General features: G+C 45.0%; 1 protein-coding gene across 5 annotated transcripts in view; it reads left to right on the forward strand.

Moving 5' to 3' along the window:
- The window catches only part of LOC122552119 (uncharacterized), a 41,493-nt gene that overhangs the window by 7,366 nt on the left and 14,231 nt on the right, over window positions 1–19,896 (forward strand). For 4 of the 5 annotated variants that reach the window (XR_015753383.1, XM_087980160.1, XM_087980162.1 and 1 more), the window contains exon 3: window positions 2,006–2,081. The exons of the other annotated variant lie outside the window; for it this stretch is intronic. Coding sequence is in view for 1 of the 4 variants with exons in the window: in XM_087980163.1 (XP_087836289.1) it covers window positions 2,006–2,081 (76 nt within the window). In the remaining 3 variants the exon portion in view is untranslated. The remainder of the gene's footprint in view (window positions 1–2,005; window positions 2,082–19,896) is intronic. 5 annotated transcript variants of the gene reach the window in all.

The following is a 19,896-nucleotide window of genomic DNA, read 5'->3' on the forward strand; positions in this document are numbered from 1 at the left end:
CACGGAATGAAAGAAAAGAAAGTCATTCTTGTTCCCCATATCTCACTGACGCTTGGGTCATTTTCTTCAATGTGTCAAAGAACTGTTGCGTTCAGTCACATAAGATCTCAAGTTGGAATCTCCTAGAAACCCACAGATTTCCCCTGAGTTGACTGCTGATGTCCTCAAGGGTCATATGTACAGTAATCCTGGGCCACGAGGAGGGGATGGTGTGAGTTTCTAACTTGAACTGAGAGTGACAGATTTTGTAAACTTGTTATACAGGATATTATAGGTGGACATTCAGATGGTAATCACAGTAAATGTTAATAGACAATAGACAATAGATAAATGTATGGTTATCCACTTTGGTGGCAAGAACAGGAAGGCAGATTACTACCTCAATGGAATCAATTTAGGCAAAGTGGCAGTACAGAGAGACCTGGGTGTTCTTGTACACCTGTCAATGAAGGCAAGCATGCAGGTATAGCAGGTAGTGAAGAAGGCTAATCGCATGCTGGCCTTCATAATAAGAGGAATTGAGTATAGAAGCAATGAGGTGCTTCTGCAGCTGTACAGGGCCCTGGTGAGACCACACCTGGAGTACTGTGTGCAGTTCTGGTCTCCAAATTTGAGGAAAGATATTCTGGCTATTGAGGGAGTGCAGCGTAGGTTCACAAGGTCAATTCCTGGAATGGCGGGATTACCTTACACTGAAAGACTGAAGCGACTGGGCTTGGATACCCTTGAATTTAGAAGACTGAGAGGGGATCTGATTGAGACATATAAGATTATGAAAGGATTGGACACTCTGGCAGCAGGAAACATGTTTCCGCTGATGGGTGAGTGCCGAACCAGAGGACACAGCTTAAAAATATGGGGTAGACCATTTAGGACAGAGATGAGGAGAAACTTCTTCACCCAGAGAGTGGTGGCTGTGTGGAATGCTCTGCCCTAGAGAGCAGTGGAGGCCCAGTCTCTGGATTCATTTAAGAAAGAGTTGGATAGAGCTCTCAAGGATAGTGTGATCAAGGGTTATGGAGATAAGGCAGGAACAGGATACTGATTAGGAATGATCAGCCATGATCATATTGAATGGCAGTGCAGGCTTGAAGGGCTGAATGGCCTACTCCTGCACCTATTGTCTATTGTCTATTCAATGTGTCATGTAATCCTTTTATGATGACCTGTTGAGTGTAAGGTTTATTATTCGAATGTGTAATTTTTGTATAAGGATGCCTCAGAGAGGGAGCAGAATATTCTTAAAGGGGAGAATAACCATTTTAAGGGGGGGGCTGTTGTTTATTGGTATCAATGACATTGGAATAGAAGAGTTCACATTGTTGGATCATTTGAATCTCTTGCAGGGTAGAATTGACCTCCATCAGAAGGATGGATTGTCCCGGCACTGGAAAGGAAGAGTTGCTAGTGCTATTCAGGAGGCATTAAAACAGTGAAGGAAAGTGGGTAAACCAAAAGAGAAAGTGAGGAAAGAGCTAAGTCTGAGGCTGGTACAGTTCAGATGTCAAACAGTCAAGGCAGGCAAAGGCATGGCAGCGAACGAGGTAGGACTGAGCAGTTACACTGCATTTATTTCAATGTAGGAGGCCGGATAGGTCGGGCAGATGAGCTCAGGGCATAGTTTTGAACATGGCACTGGGATATTATAGCAATTACAGAGGCATGACTCAGGGATGGATAGGACTAGCAGCTTAATGTTCCGGTGTATAGATGCTATAGCAAAGATAGAAAGGGGGCAACAGAGCAGGGGGATGAGGTATTTTTGATTAGGGATAACATTACAGCTGGGCTTCAAGAGGTATCCCTGGGAGTACATCGAGGCAAGTTATACAGGTGGAACTGAGAAATAAGGGATGATCTTCTTACTGGGATTGTACTATTGACCCCTCCTCACCCCTTCCCCAGTAGTCAGCGGGGAATTGAGAAGCAAATTTACAAAGACATCACTTATCTGTAAGAATAGTATGGTTGTATTCAAGACTTGACCTTTTTTATTCATTCACAGGATGTGGGTGTCACTGGCTGGGCCCAAAGGACAGTCACATTGCTGTGGGTCTGGAGTCACACGTAGGCCAGACCTGGTAAGGATGGCAGATTACTTCCCTGAAGAATATTAGTGAATCTGATGGGTTTTTTTTCGCAACAATCGACAATGGATTCATAGTCTTTCATCGATTCCTAATTCCAAATTTTTATCGAATTCACATTCCACCATCTGCCGTGGCAGGCTTCACACCCAGAGCTCCAGAACTTTATCTGGGTGTCTGGATTATCCGTTTAGCCAAAATATCACTAGGCCATTTGGCAGGGTGAGTGACTGAGGTATCCGTAGGACAGCACATCAGCACCAAAATTTCCATGGTCTCTGCGGAACATAGAAAGGGCTGGGGAGGGAAATATATTCCTGGTGGTGGGGTCTGACTGTAGGTAGCGGAAAAGTCGCTTTATCTGGTGATAAGTGGGGTGGCCAGTGAGGACCGGTGGATTATATTCTTCTTGTGGTTGGAGGGGTGGTGTAAAGGTGAAGGTGCAGGAAGTGGAGGATATGCATTGAAGGGCATTGTTGATCATGTGGAAGGGAGATGTGCTGCTTGAAGTAGCAAAACCTTTCTGTGATGTCCTGGAGTGGAATTGCTTCTCCTGGGAGCACATATGGCAGAAGCAGAGGAATTGAGAAAACAGGATCATGTTTTTACTGAATATACTCGAGGGTAATCAGGAGAACAAAAAGGAGACATGACATATCTCTAGGAAATAGTTTAAGGAGATTCCAAAGAGATTCTTCAAATACATTAAGGATAAAATAATAACCAGGCAGAGAATAGGACACCTTAAAGATCAAGAAGGCCATCTATGGAACAACGGGAAGTGGGAGAGATACTATGCTATTCTATTCGAGAGAGTTTGGAGAAATAATAGTGATAGCTTGAAAAGTGTCCATATTATAGAGGAGGTGGTACTGGATATCTTAAATCGTAGCAAGGTGTATCCCAGAAACTTGTGGAAAGCTAGGAAAGTGATAGCAGTGCCCCTCCCTGAGATATTTATATCATCGTTTATGACAGGTGAGGTGTTGGAAGATGTGTGCCATTATTTAAAAAAGTAGTAAGGAAAGGCCAGGGAGCAAGAGGACAGTCATCCTGACGTCTGTGGCAGGCAAGTTGTTGGAAGGGATTCTGAGGGATAGGATTTACATATATTTGGAAAGACGAGGAATGATTAGTGATAGTCAACGTGGCTTTGTGTGTGGGAAATTCTCTCTCTCTAACTTGATTGAGTTTTTTTGAAGGCAGACTGTGGACGTTGTCTATATGGACACTGAGCAGACTGGTTAGCAAGGTTAGATAACATTGAATGTTGGGAGAACCAGACATTTGGATACAAAACTGGCTTGAAGGTAGGTGGCAGAGGGTGGTGATGGAGGGTTGCTTTGTGGACTGGAGGCATGTGAGCAGCAGTGTGCTGCAGGAATGGATATGGGGTCCTTAAATAAATGACTTGGATGTGAATATGAGGTGTGGTCAGCAGGTTTACAGAAGACACCAAAATTGGAGGTGTAGTGCACAGTGAAGAAGGTTAGTTCAGAATACAACAGGATCTTGATGAGATGGGCCATTGGAGCAAGGAATGGCAGATGGAGTTCAATTTAGATAAATATGAGCTGTTGTATTTTGGAAAGGCAAATCAGGGCAGGACGTATGCACTTAATGGTAAAATCCTGGGGAGTGTTGCTGAACAAAGAAACCATGGTGTGTAGGTTCATTGTTCCTTGAAAGTGGTGTTGCAGGTAGGGAGGCTAGTGAAGGTGGCGTTTGGTACACTTAAATTTTTTTGGTCAATGCATTGAATACAGAAGCTGGGGCGTCATATTGTGGCTGGACAGGACATTGATTAAGCCATTCAGGAATTCTGTTTTAAGTTCAAAATTCCCTGTTTTGGGAAGGGTGTTGTGAATCTTGAAAGAGTTCAGACAAGATTTACAACAATTTTGCCAGGGTTGGAGGATTTGAGCTAAAGGGAGAGGCTGAATAGGGTGGGGTTAATTTCCCTGGAGAGTCAAAGACCGAGAGGTGATTTTACGGAGATTTATAAAATCACGAGGGGCATGGATATAGTGAACAGCCGGAGTCTTTTCCCCCCAGGTTAGATGGATCCAAAACAAGAGCACATGGGCTTAAGTTGAGAGGGCAAAAATTTAAAAGGAATCTAAGGGGCCACGTGTTCAAGCTGAGCGTGGTGTATGTGTGGAATGAGCTGCCAGATGAAGTAGTGGAGGCTGATAGAATTACAACATTTAAAAGGCATCCGATTGGGTACATGAATAGGAAGGGTTTTGAGTGATACGGACCAATAGCTGGCAAACGGGACTCCATTAGTTTAGGATTCCTAGTTGGCATGGACCAATTGGACCAAAGGTCTGTTTCTGTGCTGTACATCTGACACTAATAAATGAAAATAAGATGTGTTCCTCTTTTGTGGAGAGCTAGCAGAAGCACAGATAATTATCCTTGGAGCTGAGAATGTTAAGCAATGATTTCGACCAGATGCAGATTTGTTTCCAAGGTATTTAATTTGCAGAGAGAGAGAGGAATTGTTAACAACGTCATAATTTTAGTAACTATTTTCAAGTAATTAGCAACTAATTCAGGGTGAATATGTGAACATTATTTTATTCAGTAAATTCTGAGCATCTGGAACAGTCTGAATGGCAGCTGGACACAGATTCAGCAGTTATTCATAAACAGATTTGGAATTTTACTTTTTAAGCAAAGGTTTGGGGGGCTAAGGGCAAATGGGAGGGGAGTTGGGACAGATTTGCAGCATCTCCAGAGGGAGAGAGTATAGCCCCAATGGGCTGAATAGCCCCCAGCCCCAAGCTCTGTGATACTGCCCCATTCACTGTGAATGATGAAGCTCATCCCAGGGCAGAGAGGGAGGATACCACCACTCACCTCACAATGGGCCTCAGGTGATTGATGTCAGCGCAGGCCAATAAGAGGCAGAGGGTGGGACTGGAACACGAGGCAGTACCAGTTTATCTTCCAACCAATCAGAGTGAACGAGGGTATCCTTAAGGCTGGAATGAAAGAAAGGCACATGTAGCAGAGATTTGAAAAACTGGAGGAGATTAGAGATAGGGAGCACTCTGTGACTGGAGAGGAATTATATAAATAAGGAAGAGTTGTGAGGCTGGATGAGGTGACAGTGATCGGGAGAGTTGTGAGGATGGAGGAATTTGGAGATAGTGCGAATTAGAGTCCTAATGTTACACAGCAAGGAAACAGGCCCTGTGGTCCAACCAGTCCATGCCGACCATAATTCCAAACTGAACTAATTGTACCTGCCTCCGTTTAGTCCACATCCATCCAAATATTTCCTATTTACGTACTTATCTGAATGTATTTTAAATATTATAATTGTATTCACAACTATCACTTCCGCTGGAAGTTCATTCCACACGTGTATTTTTTTTTTGAAAATCCTAATGTCTTTTCTCAAATCTTTCTCATCTCTTCTCAAAATGAATGCACCCGAATTTTGAATACCCCTCTCTCCCGGCCATTCACCTTTATCTACACTCTTCACGATTGCATAAACCTTTTAATAAGGTCACCCCTCAACCTCCTAAACTCCAGTGAAAAAAGTCCCAGCCTCTCCTGATAACACAATCCCTCCATTCCCATTAACATTCCAGTAAATCTCTTCTGAACCTGCTCCGATTTAATGATATCCTTCCTATAACAGCACAACCAGAGCTGGGTTTAGAATTCCAGAAGAGGCCTCCCTAACATTCGCAACAACCTCAACAGAACGTCCCAATTCCTATACTCAAAGGTGTGAACAATGAAGGTATGTGTGCTTAGCACCTTCTTAACCACCCTGTCTACATCTAACACAAACTTCAAAGACATGAAGCCCTCAGTCTCTTTGTTCCATATCACTACTCAACGCCTTACTTGTAATGAGTGTAAGTCCTGCCTTCGTTTGTTTTATCAAGATGTAATATTTTGCATTTATTCCAATCCAAAACTCCTTTGAGTATAAAGGCAGTAGGAGTATAATTAAGAGGGAAATCAGGAGGCAAAAAAGGGGATGCGAGATAGCCTTGGATTTTGGGTTAAGGATAATCCAAATGGCTTTTATAAATACATGAAGAACAAAAGGCTAACTAGGGAGAAAATAGAGACCCTCAAAGATCAGCAAGGCAGCCATTGTGTGGAGCTGCAGGCGAGATAGGGAAACAAGTATTTTGCATCAGTGTTTACTGTGAAGAAGTACATGGGAGATATAGAATGTGGGAAATAAATGGTGACATCTTGAAAAAAAGTCCATATTACAGAGGAGGAGGAGGTGCTGGATGAGTGTAAGGAGCGGGTGCAGGGGAAAAGGATTCACATTTTTGGATCATTGTGATCAACTCTGGGGTTGACCTGCGTAAGAAGGATGGATTAGATTAGATTAGATTACATTACACTGTGGAAACAGGCCCTTCGGCCCAACAAGTCCACACCGACCCGCCGAAGCGCAATCCACCCACTCTGCATTTGGAAGGTGTCTAATATCGAGGCAGGGAGATTTGTTAATGCTACTCGGGAGGCAGTAAACCAGCGAGGAGTAGGTGTGATAGCAAATAGATAGTGAGAAAAGAGGTATCTCTGAGGCTGGTACAGTTCAGAAGGCAAATAGTCATTGCAGGCAAGGGCAAGGCACAGAACAAGGTGGGATTTAGCAGTTACACTGCATTTATTTCAATGCAAGAGGCCTGACAGGGAAGGCAAATGAGCTCAGGGTATGGTTTTGAACATGGCACTGGGATATCATGGGTATTATAGAAAGGACTAGCAGCTTAATGTTTCCGGGTATAGATGCTATAGGAAGAATAGAAAGGAGGACAAGAGGAGGGGGAGTGGCATTTTTGATTAGGGACAGCATTATGGTTGTGCTTAGGGAGGACATTCCTGGGAGTACGTCCAGTGAAGTTATTTGGGTGGAACTGGGAAATAAGGAATGGATGATCTCCTTATTGGGGTTGTCTGCGTGGGTTTCATCTGGGTGCTCTGGTTTCCTCCCACAGTGCAAAGATATGCTGGGTAGGTTCGATTATCCTGGCTGAATTGCCACAGTGTTCAGGGATGTGCAGGTTGGGTGGATTATCCAGGCTGAATTGCCCACAGAGTTCAGGGATGTGCAGGTTGGGTGGATTATCCAGGCTGAACTGCCCACATGTTCAGGGATGTGTAGGTTGGGTGGATTATCCAGGCTGAATTGCCCACAGAGTTCAGGGATGTGTAGGTTGGGTGGATTATCCAGGCTGAATTGCCCACAGAGTTCAGGGATGTGCAGGGTGGCCCTGGGAAATGCAACATTGCAGGGGAAGGTTAGGCGGCTCTGAGGGTCAGTGTCGATGTGATGAGATGAATGGTCTTATTCCACACTGTCGGGATTCTCTGATAATTCTACTAGTTTTAAAATAGTTACAGAAAATAATAGACCAGATCTAAAAGTTAAGGTTCTAAATTAGACAAAGGCCAATTTTGACAGCACAAGGCAAGCACTTTCAAAATTTGTTTGCGGAAGGTTATTACCAGGGAAAGAGACAGCTGGAAAGTGGGAACATGAGAACATAAGGAATAAGAGCAGGAGTAAGCCATCTGGCCCCTCAAGCCTGCTCTGCCATCCACAAGATCAGGGCTGATCTTTTCATGGCCTCAGCTCCACATTCCTGCTCTCTCACCATAGCCCTTTATTCCTTTCCTGCTCACAAATCTACATTTTGCCTTCAAGGCGTTCAAGTTGATAACGTCAAATGCTGCACTCGGCAGGGAATTCCACAGATTCACAACCCTTTACCTGAAGAAGCTCCGCCTGAACTCAGTCCTAAATTGCTTTACTTATTTTGAGGTTATGCTCTAGTTTGACCCGCCCCCAGTGGAAATAACCTCCCTGTTTCTGCCTTATCTACTTCCTTCAAAGTTTTATTTTTTCCTCTCCAACTTCCCATTCTTCTAAATTACAATGACTATAGAACCAGTTTTCTCAATCTCTCCACATACGCCAACCCACTCAACTCCCAACTCAAGCTAGTGAACCTCCTGTGCCAGTACATCCTTGCTAATGTAAGGGGACCAAACCTGTACACAGTACTCCAGGTGTGGCCTTCCCAGCACCCTGTACAGCTGCAGCATAACCATCCCTCTAGCAATGAAGGACAATATTCCCTTCACTGTCTTAATTACCTACTGCACCTGCAAACCAACTTTCTGTGATTCATGCACAAGGACACCCAGCTCCCTCTGTACAGCAGCCTGCTGCACGTTTTCACCATTTTGTCATCAGTTTGCTGTTAGTCCAACTAAAATGGATAACCTCACATTTCCCAACATTGTCCTCCATCCACCAGATTCTTACCCACTCACTTAACCTATCTGTATCCCTGTGCAGACTGACAGTGGCCTCTGCAGACATTGCTCTCCCTTATCTTCGTATCAAATGTGAACTCTGACACCGTACACTTGGTCCTCAACGCCAAAACACTTGTGTAAATTATAAACAGTTGTAGTACCAACAGTAATCTAAACACCTGTTTATCCCCATTCTTTATTTTTTGTTGGTTAACCGATCCTGTATCAATTATAATTACCCACAATGCCATGCATCTTTACCTTATACAGCAGCCTTTTGTGTTGCAACTTATCGAATACCTTCTGGAAATCCAGATACACCACATCCACCGAGTCCGCCTTGTCCAACGCGCTCGTCGTATCTTCAAATAATTTCAGTAAATGTGTTATACATGACCTGCCTTTCATGAATCCATGCTGTGTCTGCTCAATGAGACAATTTCTACCCAGATATCTCACCACTACTTCCTTGAGAGATTCAAACATTTTCTCCACTAAAGAAGTTACGCTAACGGGTCCTTTTTGAAAAATAGTGGCACCACATTGGCAGCTTCCATTCTGTCAAAACCATCCCAGAATCCAACAAATTTTAGTGAATTTTCACGAGTTGTATTAGCTATTCCACCTGCCCCCCCTCCCCCCAGCCATTTCTTTTTTTTCCCTGGGATGCATTCCATCAAGGCCAGGAGACCCATGTACCTTTAGGCTGTTATCTTTCCCAACATAAACTTTTTACTGAGAATGATTGCTTCTCTGTCCTCATCTGCCATTGCCTCTATAGGCCTGCGACGATGAGAGTACATAGACAGTATGTTCCTGTTAAAGCCAAGGCTAGTAGGTGTAGAGAATGCTGCCTGTCGAGAGAAGTTGAAGGCCTGGTCAAGAAAATGAAGGAGGGATATGGCAGGTACAGACAGCTGGGTTTGTGTGACTCCCTAGAGGAGTGTAGGGGCAGTTGGAGTATTCTCGAGGTAAACCATGAGGGCAAAAATGGGACATGAGATAGCTTTAGGAAATAGGTTTAAGGAGAATCCAAAGTGATTGTACAAATACACTAAGGACAAACGAGTAACCAGGCAGAGAATAGGTACCCGCAAAAATCATCAAGGCTGTCTGTGGAACTGCAGGAGGTGGGAGAGATTCTATATGAGATTCTTGAGGATGTGGCAGCTAGAGTGTTTGGAGAAATAAATAGTGATAACGTGATAAATGTCCGTATTACAGAGGAGGGGGTACTGGATGTCTTAAATGGTAGCCGCAAGGTGGAATAATCCCTGGGACCTGCTCAGGTGTGACCCAGAACTTTGTGGGAATCTAGGGAAGTATTTGCTGGACCCCTCGCTGAAATATTTGTGTCATTGATAGTCACAGGTGAGGTGCTGGAAGATGGGCGCAATTATTTGAGAAAGGTGGGAAGGAAAGGCCAGGGAACAATAGACCAGTGAGCCTGAAATCAGTGGCAGAGAAGTTGTTGGATGTGATTCTCGGAGACATGATTTACATGTAATTGGAAAGGCAAGACGTGATGAGGGAGAGGCTTTGTATATGGAAGTCACTAACTTGGACTCCAGGAAGACACAAGGTTCTACATAACAGACAGGTTAGCAAGCTTGAGACTGTAGAATACAGGGAGGACTAGCTATTTAGATACAGAATTGTCTAGAAGGTCATAGAGATGTATAACATGGAAACAGACCCACAGTCCGTACCGTCCATGCCAACAACTTAGTCAACCCAACAACTGTGTGAGAAATATGCTGTCAGGATGGGTGCTGGGTCCACTGCTTTTTGTCATTTTATATCGATGATTTCTATGTGAATATATGAGGTATGGTTAGTATGTTTACACTAGACACCAAAATTGGAGATGTAATGGACAGTGAAGAAGGTTACCTCAGTACAATGGGACTTCAATCAAATGGGCTAAGGGGTGGCAGATGGGTTTAATTTTGATAAATATGAGGTTCTGCATTTTGGAAAAGCAAATTAGAGCAGGGCTTGTACACTTAATGAGGAGGTCGTGGGAAGTGTTGCTGAACAAAGAGACCTTGGAATGCAGTTCACACTTCCTTGAAAGTGGGAATCTTAGGCTAGTGAAGAAGGTGTTTTGTATTGAGTATAGGAGTTGTGACATTATTTTGGGGCTGTACAGAGCATTGATTCAGCTACTTCTCGAATTCTGCTTTCAGTCCTGGTCTCCCCGCTATAGGAATGATGTTGTGGAACAGGAAAGGATTCAGAAAAGATGCACATAGATGTTGCCAGGGTTGAGAGTTTGAGATATAGGAAGAGGCTGTTTTCCCTGGGGCATCGGATGTGAGAGGTGAACTCAGTGGTTGATACACTCGTGAGGGACATGGTTAGGGTGAACAGCCAGAGTCTTTTTCCCACATTAGGTGGGTCCAAAACCAGAGAGCACAGGCTTAAGGTGTGAGGGAAAAGATTTAAAAGGGATGTGAAGGGCAATGTTTTCAAACTGAACATGGTATGTGTATGTGGAATTAGCAGCCAGAGAAAGTGTGGAGGCTGGTACAATTGCAACATTTAAAAGGCATCTGATTGGATATGTGATTAGGCAAGTTTGAGAAGAATATGAGGCAAGTCCTGGCAAATGGGATGAGATTAATTCAGGATATCTGGTGGGCATGGACAAGTTGGACCAAGGGGTCTGTTTCTGTGCTATACATTTCTATGGCACTAATAAATTAAAATTAAGATCGGTTTCTCTTTTCTGGAGAGTTAGCAAAAGATCAGAAAATTCTCCTTGGAGCTGAAAAGGTTAAGCAGTGATTTCGACCAGGAGCAGAATTGTTTCTAGGAAAATTAATTTACAGAGAGACAGCATGAGAAATTATTAACATTGTCACAATTTTTATGAACGACTTTCAGGTAACTGGCAAATAATGCAGGGTAAAAACGTGAAGATTATTTTACTCAGTAAGTTCTGAGCATCTGGAACAGTTTGATCGACAGCTGGATGCAGATTCAGTCGTTATTGTCAAAACAAATTTGCAATTTTCCTTTTTAAAGGAAGGATTTGGAGGGCTATGTCCAAATGAAAGGTGAGTTGGGACTGACTGGCACCATTTCCAGAGGGAGTGTGTACAGCCCCATTAGGCTGAATACCCCCCAGCCCCTGTGATCTGAGATACTGTCCCATTCATCACAGGACAGAGCCATAGACATGTACAGCATGAAAACACACTCTTTGGTTAAACTGGTCTATGCCGACCAGATATCCCAACCTAATCTCGTCCCATTTGCCAACACTTGGCACATATCCCTCTGCTCTCTTACTATTCATATACCCATCCAGATGCCAAATGGTATAATTGTACCAACCTCCTCAACTTCCCGAGAGAAGATTCCATCCACGCACCAACTCCAGTGTGAAAGAAATTGCCCCTCAGATCCATTTTAAGTCTTTCCCTTCTCATCTTAAACCTATGCCCTCTCGCTCTGGACTCCTCCATCCCAGGGATGATACCTTGTCTATTTATCCTACCCATGCCCCTCATGATTTAATAAACCTTTGAGGTCATCCCTCAGCCTCTGATGCACCTGGGAGGATCCCACCACTTATGTCACAATGGAGCTTGGCTGATTGACACAGCTTCAGACCAATAGGACAGTTGGCGTGATCCTCCAGCCAATGGGAGTGAATGAGGGGTGGGTCCAGCGGGCCATCACCTGACCATGAGCTTTGCAGGCACAGTGTCACTGTGAGGGGGGGAGGGGTCTCAATGAGTGTGAGGGACTGGGAGAGAGATGGAGTTAGTGTGGATTGGGAGGGTTGATAAACACTGTTTCAGTCTGCTAGACCTGAAAGAAATACTTGGGGTAAATTAAAACCAAAAGAACTGCGGATGCTGTAAATCACACACAACAACCTCAAGGTACTGGAAAAGCTCCGCAGATCTGACAGCATCTGTGAAGAGAAATCAATTCGCACTTTGGATCCGGTGTCGCTTCCTCAGGTACTGATATTACTGAGAAAAAACTATTGGTTTATATGCAGAAGGTAGAGGTTAAGGAGTAAATGATAGGTGGGGATAAAGTCCAAAGAGAGAGAGATCGGAGCAGTTGGACAAAGGAGTGGATATCAACCTGGCTGGGGGAGAGTAAATAGCTGTTTATGGGGACTGTTAGTGGTTATCCATAGGTAGTGTGTAATAGCAGGCTATGTAATAACAAGGCCTGGTATGTGAGGTAGGGGCAAAGAAACTAGAACGTGGGAGAGTTCAGGACCTAAAATTATTGAATTCAATGTTGAAGCCAGAGGATTTCAGGGTCCCCGAGTGGGAGATGAGGTGTTGTTCTTCCAGCTTGCTTTAAAGTGTGGCGCTGGAAAAGCACAGCAATTCAGGCAGCATCCAAAGAACAGGAGAATCGACATATTGGGCATGTCAGCACTTCATCAGAAATGTGGGAGTGGGGGAAGCTGGCTGAGAGATAAATAGGGAGGTGTGTGTGGGGTTGGGGGGAAGGGAGCTAGGAAGAGACTAGGTAGATGTAGATGGGGTAGTAAAAACAATGACTGCAGATGCTGGAAACCGGATTCTGGATTAGTGGTGCTGGAAGAGCACAGCAGTTCAGGCAGCATCCGAGGAGCTTTGAAATCGGCGTTTCAGGCAAAAGCCCTTCCTGATGAAGGTTTTTTTGCCCAAAACGTCGATTTCAAAGCTCCTTGGATGCTGCCTGAACTGCTGTGCTCTTCCAGCATCACTAATCCAGTAGATGTGGTAGTGGTGAGAGAGTGGAATGGATAATTGGGAAGGATGATGGACAGGTGAGACAGTTCAAGAGGCCAGTGCCGAGTTGGAGGGTTGAATCTGTGATGAGGTGGGGGAGAGGAGATGAGGAAACCTTGATGCCATGTGGTTGAAAGGTCCCAAGGTGGAAGATGAGGTGTTCTTCCTCCAGGCGTCGGGTGGCTCAGATTTGGGGGTGGATGACATCCAGGAATTGCCTGTCCTTGGCAGCGTGGCGGCAGAGGGGGGTAGCTGAAGTGGTTGGCCACAGGGCGGTGGGGTTGGTTGGTGCATGTTCCCTGAAATGTTCCACAAGTTGGCATCCTGACTCCCCACTGTGGAGGAGACCGCATCGAGAGCAAAGGACACAAAAGGTGAGGTGTTTGGATGTGCAGGAAAATCTCTGTTGGATGTGGGAGGGGTGGGGAGGGAAATATATCTCTGGTAGTGAGGTCTGATTGTAGTTGGTGGAAATGGCAGACGATGATGCATTGTATCTGGGTGGAAGGTGAGAACTAGGGGGATTCCATACTTTTTGCAGTTGGAGATGTGGGTGCCAAGGGCAGTGGTGTGGGAAGTGGAGGAGATACACGGGAGGGGAAATTGCAGTCCTTGAAATCGGAGGCCATTTGGTATGTTCTGGAGTGTTCTGCCAGCTTGCATCAAGCTTCACTGGAACACTGCAGTAAGCATGAGACAGAGATGTTGGCCATGGAACAGTCTTGTGTGTTAAAGTGGCGGGCAACTGGATGATCCGGGTTTTTTTTTTGCAACACAACGTAGATCATCAGCCGCCATTTCCACCACCGCTACTGAGATGCTACCAGGTTCCTGTCTCCTCCATTAACAGCTTTCCGCCCTCCCAGCCGGATCGTTATCCACTCTTTTGTCTTTCCAAATGTTCCAATCTTTCTTTGGGATCTGTCCCCACTTATTATTTACTCTTTAACCCCTATCTCCTATAGTCCAAAGATATGCAGGTTAGGAGAATTGGCCCAGCTAAATTTCCCGTAGTGTTCAGGGATGTGCATTAGTCCGGGGAAATGGTGAGTAATAGGGTAGGGGAATGGGTCTGGGTGGGTGTGGAATTGTTGGGCCGAAGAGCCTGTTTCCTGTGGGGATTCTAATTTTCCCAGCTGCCATCGGTTCTGAGGAAGGGTCACTGGACTCGTGATGACCCTTGGTGTGTGCAGGAGGAGGAAACGGGAAAGGGGAGAGTGGCAACAGAAACTGGATGAAATGTATCAGTGTAGACTGGAAGGGTTGAGTGACACTCTGTGCAGGTCGTTAGTCTGAATTAGAAACTCCTGGTCCCACATTTGCAGCAAAGTGGAAGATGGCTTGGGCCTCAGGCAGTGAGAGGTGCTGGGTTATGGCTGCCATCTTTATCTGGGGCCAAGGTACAGCAAGGAGCATGCACGTGTCCTCTTCCTGGGTGGGGACGGTGCGATTTGAAGAGGAGCATCCAACACCTACCAAAAGAAGTGTTTGCCTTCACTATTCATCTTGCACTGACTATGAGCTTTGTTTTGTGAATTCATTTTATAGGATCTTAATTGAGAATAATTGAGACTGTGATCTCAAAAGCAAGTTTCTACAGTCCACAGAGTCATCACGATCTGAATATCATTGGCATTTAACTGTGAAAGGAGAAAGGTTTGTCTGTTCTGTCTGTGGGAAAAATATTTTCATTATTTTTGTCAAGCAAAAAGCAGAACGATGTTTAAGTTTATGGTTGGATCACCCTTGGGGTATGTGTTTAATTCTTGGCCCTGTAGCTGTGGAAGGAGGTATTGGCCTGAGAGAGAGCACAGATTTATCCAAATTACACCTCGTCTCTTTGCAGGAACTGTCAGATTTAGTCCCAATCATCCACTTTATGATGTTAACCTGTAAACTCCCTACTTCCAATTCCCTACAAACTTCTCATTGAAATTCCTTGTGGACTCAAATTCCAGCACCATTTCAGGTGGAACGTTCCAGATTCTGACAACTGTCTTTTCATTCCGAAACTGCTGAAGTCCATGTTGACTCTGGGGATACAAAGGGCTGAATTGAAAAATGAGATGCTTTCCTGAGCTCCCATTGAGATGCATTGGAACAGTACAGGAGGCTGAGGGCAGTGTAGGTGTGAGCAGACATTGAAAATGACAGGGCTGCACTGCGAGGGCTGCTTGGATCAATGAGAGTGTTTTGGAGTTGGATGTAAACAGAGTGAGGTGAGACAGGGAGAAGGTGAAGCTGAAACTCCGTTTTACTTCAGGCCATTCAGAAATTCACAGTCCCAATGGGAATAGCCAATTGGTCAGTATTTAATTGCGGAGTATTTAAGTTTTTAAAAGTACAACAGATCAGCTTAAGTAAAGATTTTTTTTAGTATAATGGGCATGTTTGAAGTGAAGGAAGGTTGCTCACTCATTTAAATTCTCTTAATGGGAGTAACTAGATGAATGTAGAGAGATGTTGTTACAGGAGACCTCAGACCCATGGTGTGCTCCTCTTGCACAATGTGGGACATAAGGGATGCTTCCAGTGTCCGTGACGGCTATGTGTGCAGGCAGTGTGTCCATCTGCAGCTACTGAGAAACTGTTTTTCAGACCTATAGCTGAGAGTGGACTCACTGTGGAGCAATACTGAGAATGTTATGGACAGCACGGTTAGTGAGTTAGTCACACTGCAGGGGAGAGTTACACAGGCAGAAAGGGAATGGGTGACCATCAGATCAAGTAAAAGGCTCAGGAAGGAAGTGCAGGACTCCCCAGTGATCATTCCCCTTCTCAAACAGATATTGTGCACCGCTTGGGAATCTATAAGGTTGGGAACAGGTGGGGTGGACTCTCAGGGGAAATCAGCAACAGCCAGGTTCATGACACCACAGATAACTCCGCTGCACATACGGGAGGAGGGAGAATGGCAGAGCTATAGTGACAGGGGATCCACTAGTCAGGGTCAGAGACAGGCACGTCTTTGACCACAGACATGAATCAAGGACAGTGGAATTGAACCCAGGTCCATTTATTGATAAATGCACAGACCAATAAAGGTCAGCGTCCCAAATGCAACCTTCAGCACTTGGTCACCCTGAAGCTCTACTTTCCAGGGACTATGCACTTGTTCTGAGCTCTTCAGAGGGATTGAAGGGGACAGAGAGAAAACAGGAACAGGGTTGTGTTGCAGATCTATAAAATAACTGTATCCCTCGCCTGTCGGTTTCTCCCCCCGCCTCGGTCTCCCACACCCCATCGTGCCTCCACCCCAACCGCAGGGAAAAGACCTTGTGTATTTACCCTATCCATGCCCCTTCTGATCTTATAAACCTCTATAAGGTCACCCATCAGCATCTGACACTCCAGGGAAAACGGTGTATTCCCTGTAGATCAAATACTCCAACCCTGGCAACATGCTTGTAATACTATTCTGGCCACTTTCAAGTTTCACAATATTGTTTTGATAGGAAGGAGACCAGAATTGCATACAATATTCCAAGAGTGACCTAACCAATGTCCTGTAGAGCCGCAACATGACCTCCCAACTCCTGTACTTGGTACTCTGACCAATAAAGGAAAGCATACTAAACACCTTCACTATCCTATCTACCTGCGATTGCTTTCAAGGAGCTGTGAACCTGCATTCCAAGGTCTCTTTGTTCAGGAACACTTCCGAGAACTATATCATTAAGTGTATACACCCTGCTAATATTTGCTTTTCCAAAATGAAGCACCTCACATTTATCTAAATTAAACTCTAACTGCCAGTCCTCAGCACATTCGACCCTCTGATCAAGATCCTGTTGTAATCTGAGGTAATCCTCTTCACTGTCCACTACACCTCCAATTTTGGTGTCATCTTACTAATACTTTTTATATTCACATCCAAATCATTTATATAAATGATGAAAATTAGTGGATCCAGCACCAATACTTTGTGGCACTCCACTGGTCACAGGTCTCCAACCCGAAAAGCAACCTTCCACCACCACCCTCTGTCTTCTACCTTTGAGCCAGTTTTGTATCCAAATGGCTAGTTTTCTCTATCTTCTGTGAGATCTAACCTTGCTAACCAGTCTCCCATGGGACACCTTGTTGAGCACCGTACTGAAGTCCATGTAGATCGTTTCCACCGCTTTGCCCTCATCAATCCTCTTTATTACTTCTTCAAAAAAGTTGACTCATGTTCATGAGAGGTGATTTCTCACACACAAAGCCGTTATTAATACCCAGGACTTAACTCTGTACATTGGGGTCTGCGTCACCCAATTATAGCTGTTAATATTCTGGATAAAGTTCATGTACACCAGCTTTGTGTTAGTGACTGTGTCTTGAATCTTGTTAATATCACCAATGCCGGTTAGTTCGTTTTAAAAGGCAGTCCCTTCCGTCTGCTCTGTCTCCTCCATCCCCACCGTAGACAGTAAGTGGGAGGAGCTCATGGAGTTTCCATGTGAGTGAGACTGAGAAAATCTTCCCTTCATTCCACTATCTCACCAGGAAACGGTGGTAGTGTCCTTACCTCTGAGCCATGAGGTTTGGGTTCAAAGTTGAGTCACAGCATCTTTGAAGAGGCTGATTGGAAAACATGCCCAAACTCCCAACTGTCCCTGCCTGAGCCTCCAAACTGAATCTTCCTGTAGTTTCTCCCATTGCTCAGTTTGCCCAGGATCCCCTCCTGCTGCTGCACTGCTCCTGTCCCTCACTGACCTGTCCATCCCCCAGTGTCCTCCACATTCATTCATTGTTTACAATCCCATTGACCCAGTCCTCCAGCCCCGCCCCCTCCATCCTATTGGGCAGCAGATGCTGTCAATCACCCAGGCTCCTGTGTGATCTGGAGCATGCTCTGTAGGAGGGGCTGGATTCTGGATTAGTGGTGCTGGAAGAGCACAGCAATTCAGGCAGCATCTGAGGACAGGCAAAATCCGAGGACTGTCCTCGGATGCTGCCTGAATTGTTGTGCTCTTCCAGCACCACTGATCCAGAATCTGGTTTCTAGCATCTGCAGTCATTGTTTTTACCTCTGTAGGAGGGGCAACCAGTGCACGGGCGCAGTGCTGGCCAATTGTTGGCGTATGTGCAGTATGGGTCAGTGCCAGGGAGGGAGGCTGTGGATGTGTGGGATTAATCTGTCATTAGCTGCTCCCTCCCTTCCTCCCTCTGAGAACAGGACCCAGAGGAATGGTCCCAGCCCTGGTATCGTGACAAGTGGTCGGCGTATCAGTGGGGGGAGCATTTTGCAGAAAGTTATCAGAACTCGTGTGAAGATTCAGGAATGTTATGGAAAGGAACAAGGATGGGCCTGCAATTAAAGTTCTAATTTGGTTCATTTTAGTTCAACCAGATATGATTTGGCCAGTGTGTGCAGGCTGGTTCTTATCAGAGGGTCCGTGTTGGGGGAAATAAATAAGTTTGGGTCTGACCAGGAAGGAAACCCTGGGAAATGGGAGGAGGATTCACCAACACCCAGGAGGCTCCGAGTCAGAGTCATAGACTTGATTAGATTAGATTTCCTACAGTGTGGAAACAGGCCCTTCGGCCCAACCAGTCCACACCGACCGCCGGAAGAGTAACCCACCCAGACCCATTTCCCATGGCCGATTCACCTGACCTGCGCATCTTTGGATTGTGGGAGAAAACCGGAGGAAACCCACGCAGACACGGGGAGAACGTGCAAACTCCACACACACAGTCACCCAAGGCTGGAATCGAACCTGGGACCCTAGTGCTGTGGGGCAACAGTGCCAACGTGCCACCCCCTTTTTTTTGGCTCTTAGCCTGCAGGCAGGAGCGAGGAAGCTGAAATCAAAGAGAGGAGAGAGAGTGTGAGAACTGTGTGTGGAGGAAAGGAGTGAGGAGATTGGTTTGGTCTTCAGTTAACAAGAGAGAGAAATTGTGAGACTGAGATTTAAAGCATTGGGGCAACAAGGAAACTACAATTTAATACTATCATTGTCTTATAAAGATCCATCCGGTATTAACGGTGGTTTCTTGTTTTCTCTGTACGGTACTGAAATGGCGGATTTGCGGAAGTGAAATTCAAATTGAATTTCATGTTCAGTTTTGATAGTTACTTGATCCGTGCCGATCTAAATATCATTGGCCTTTTCATGTGGAACGAAAGGTGTGTATTCTGTCCGTGGGTGAATATTTCAAATATCACTGTGACTGGAAAAAAATACTGAGACACAGTCAAGTCCATGTTAGTGTGATGACTGTGCAGAGAGATTTCGTTTGTTTTTAAAAGTCTGAAAAACATGGCACATTTTCCAGGAACAATTAAGCTACAGATTTGTTTTGTATGAAGACAAGGTTTTAATTAACCAAGCAACCAGAAAGAGACCAGGATAGCTGCACCATGGAACAAACGATGAAAACGGGATTGTTGTAAAGGAGTTAATTATCGATCATGGATTGTAATCCATTGGCGTTGTCACGTCGGTTCCAGCGCCGTGGGGAAATACTGGAAATGTGATGGATATAATGTAGGTTTCAGTTATTAAACTGTAAAAAGTGCAGAAGAAATTTACAAGGATTTTTGCCCACGCTCAGGGGTCTGAGTTATAGGAAGAGGTTGGACAAGCGAGGATTTATTTTGTTTGTTTAGAGCAGAGGAAACAGAAGGGGGGATCTTTTCTCGAACTCTATATGACCATGAGAGGCATGGGTAAAGTGAATGCACTCAGTCTTTTGCCCAGTGAATCAAGGACTGGAAAGCATCAGTTAAAGAAAGAATGAAAGGGAACCTGAGG

The sequence above is a fragment of the Chiloscyllium plagiosum genome, unplaced genomic scaffold, assembly GCF_037043375.1.
Source record: "Chiloscyllium plagiosum isolate Xiang-an unplaced genomic scaffold, Cpla_swu_hap1 HiC_scaffold_37, whole genome shotgun sequence".
NCBI lineage: Eukaryota > Metazoa > Chordata > Chondrichthyes > Orectolobiformes > Hemiscylliidae > Chiloscyllium > Chiloscyllium plagiosum.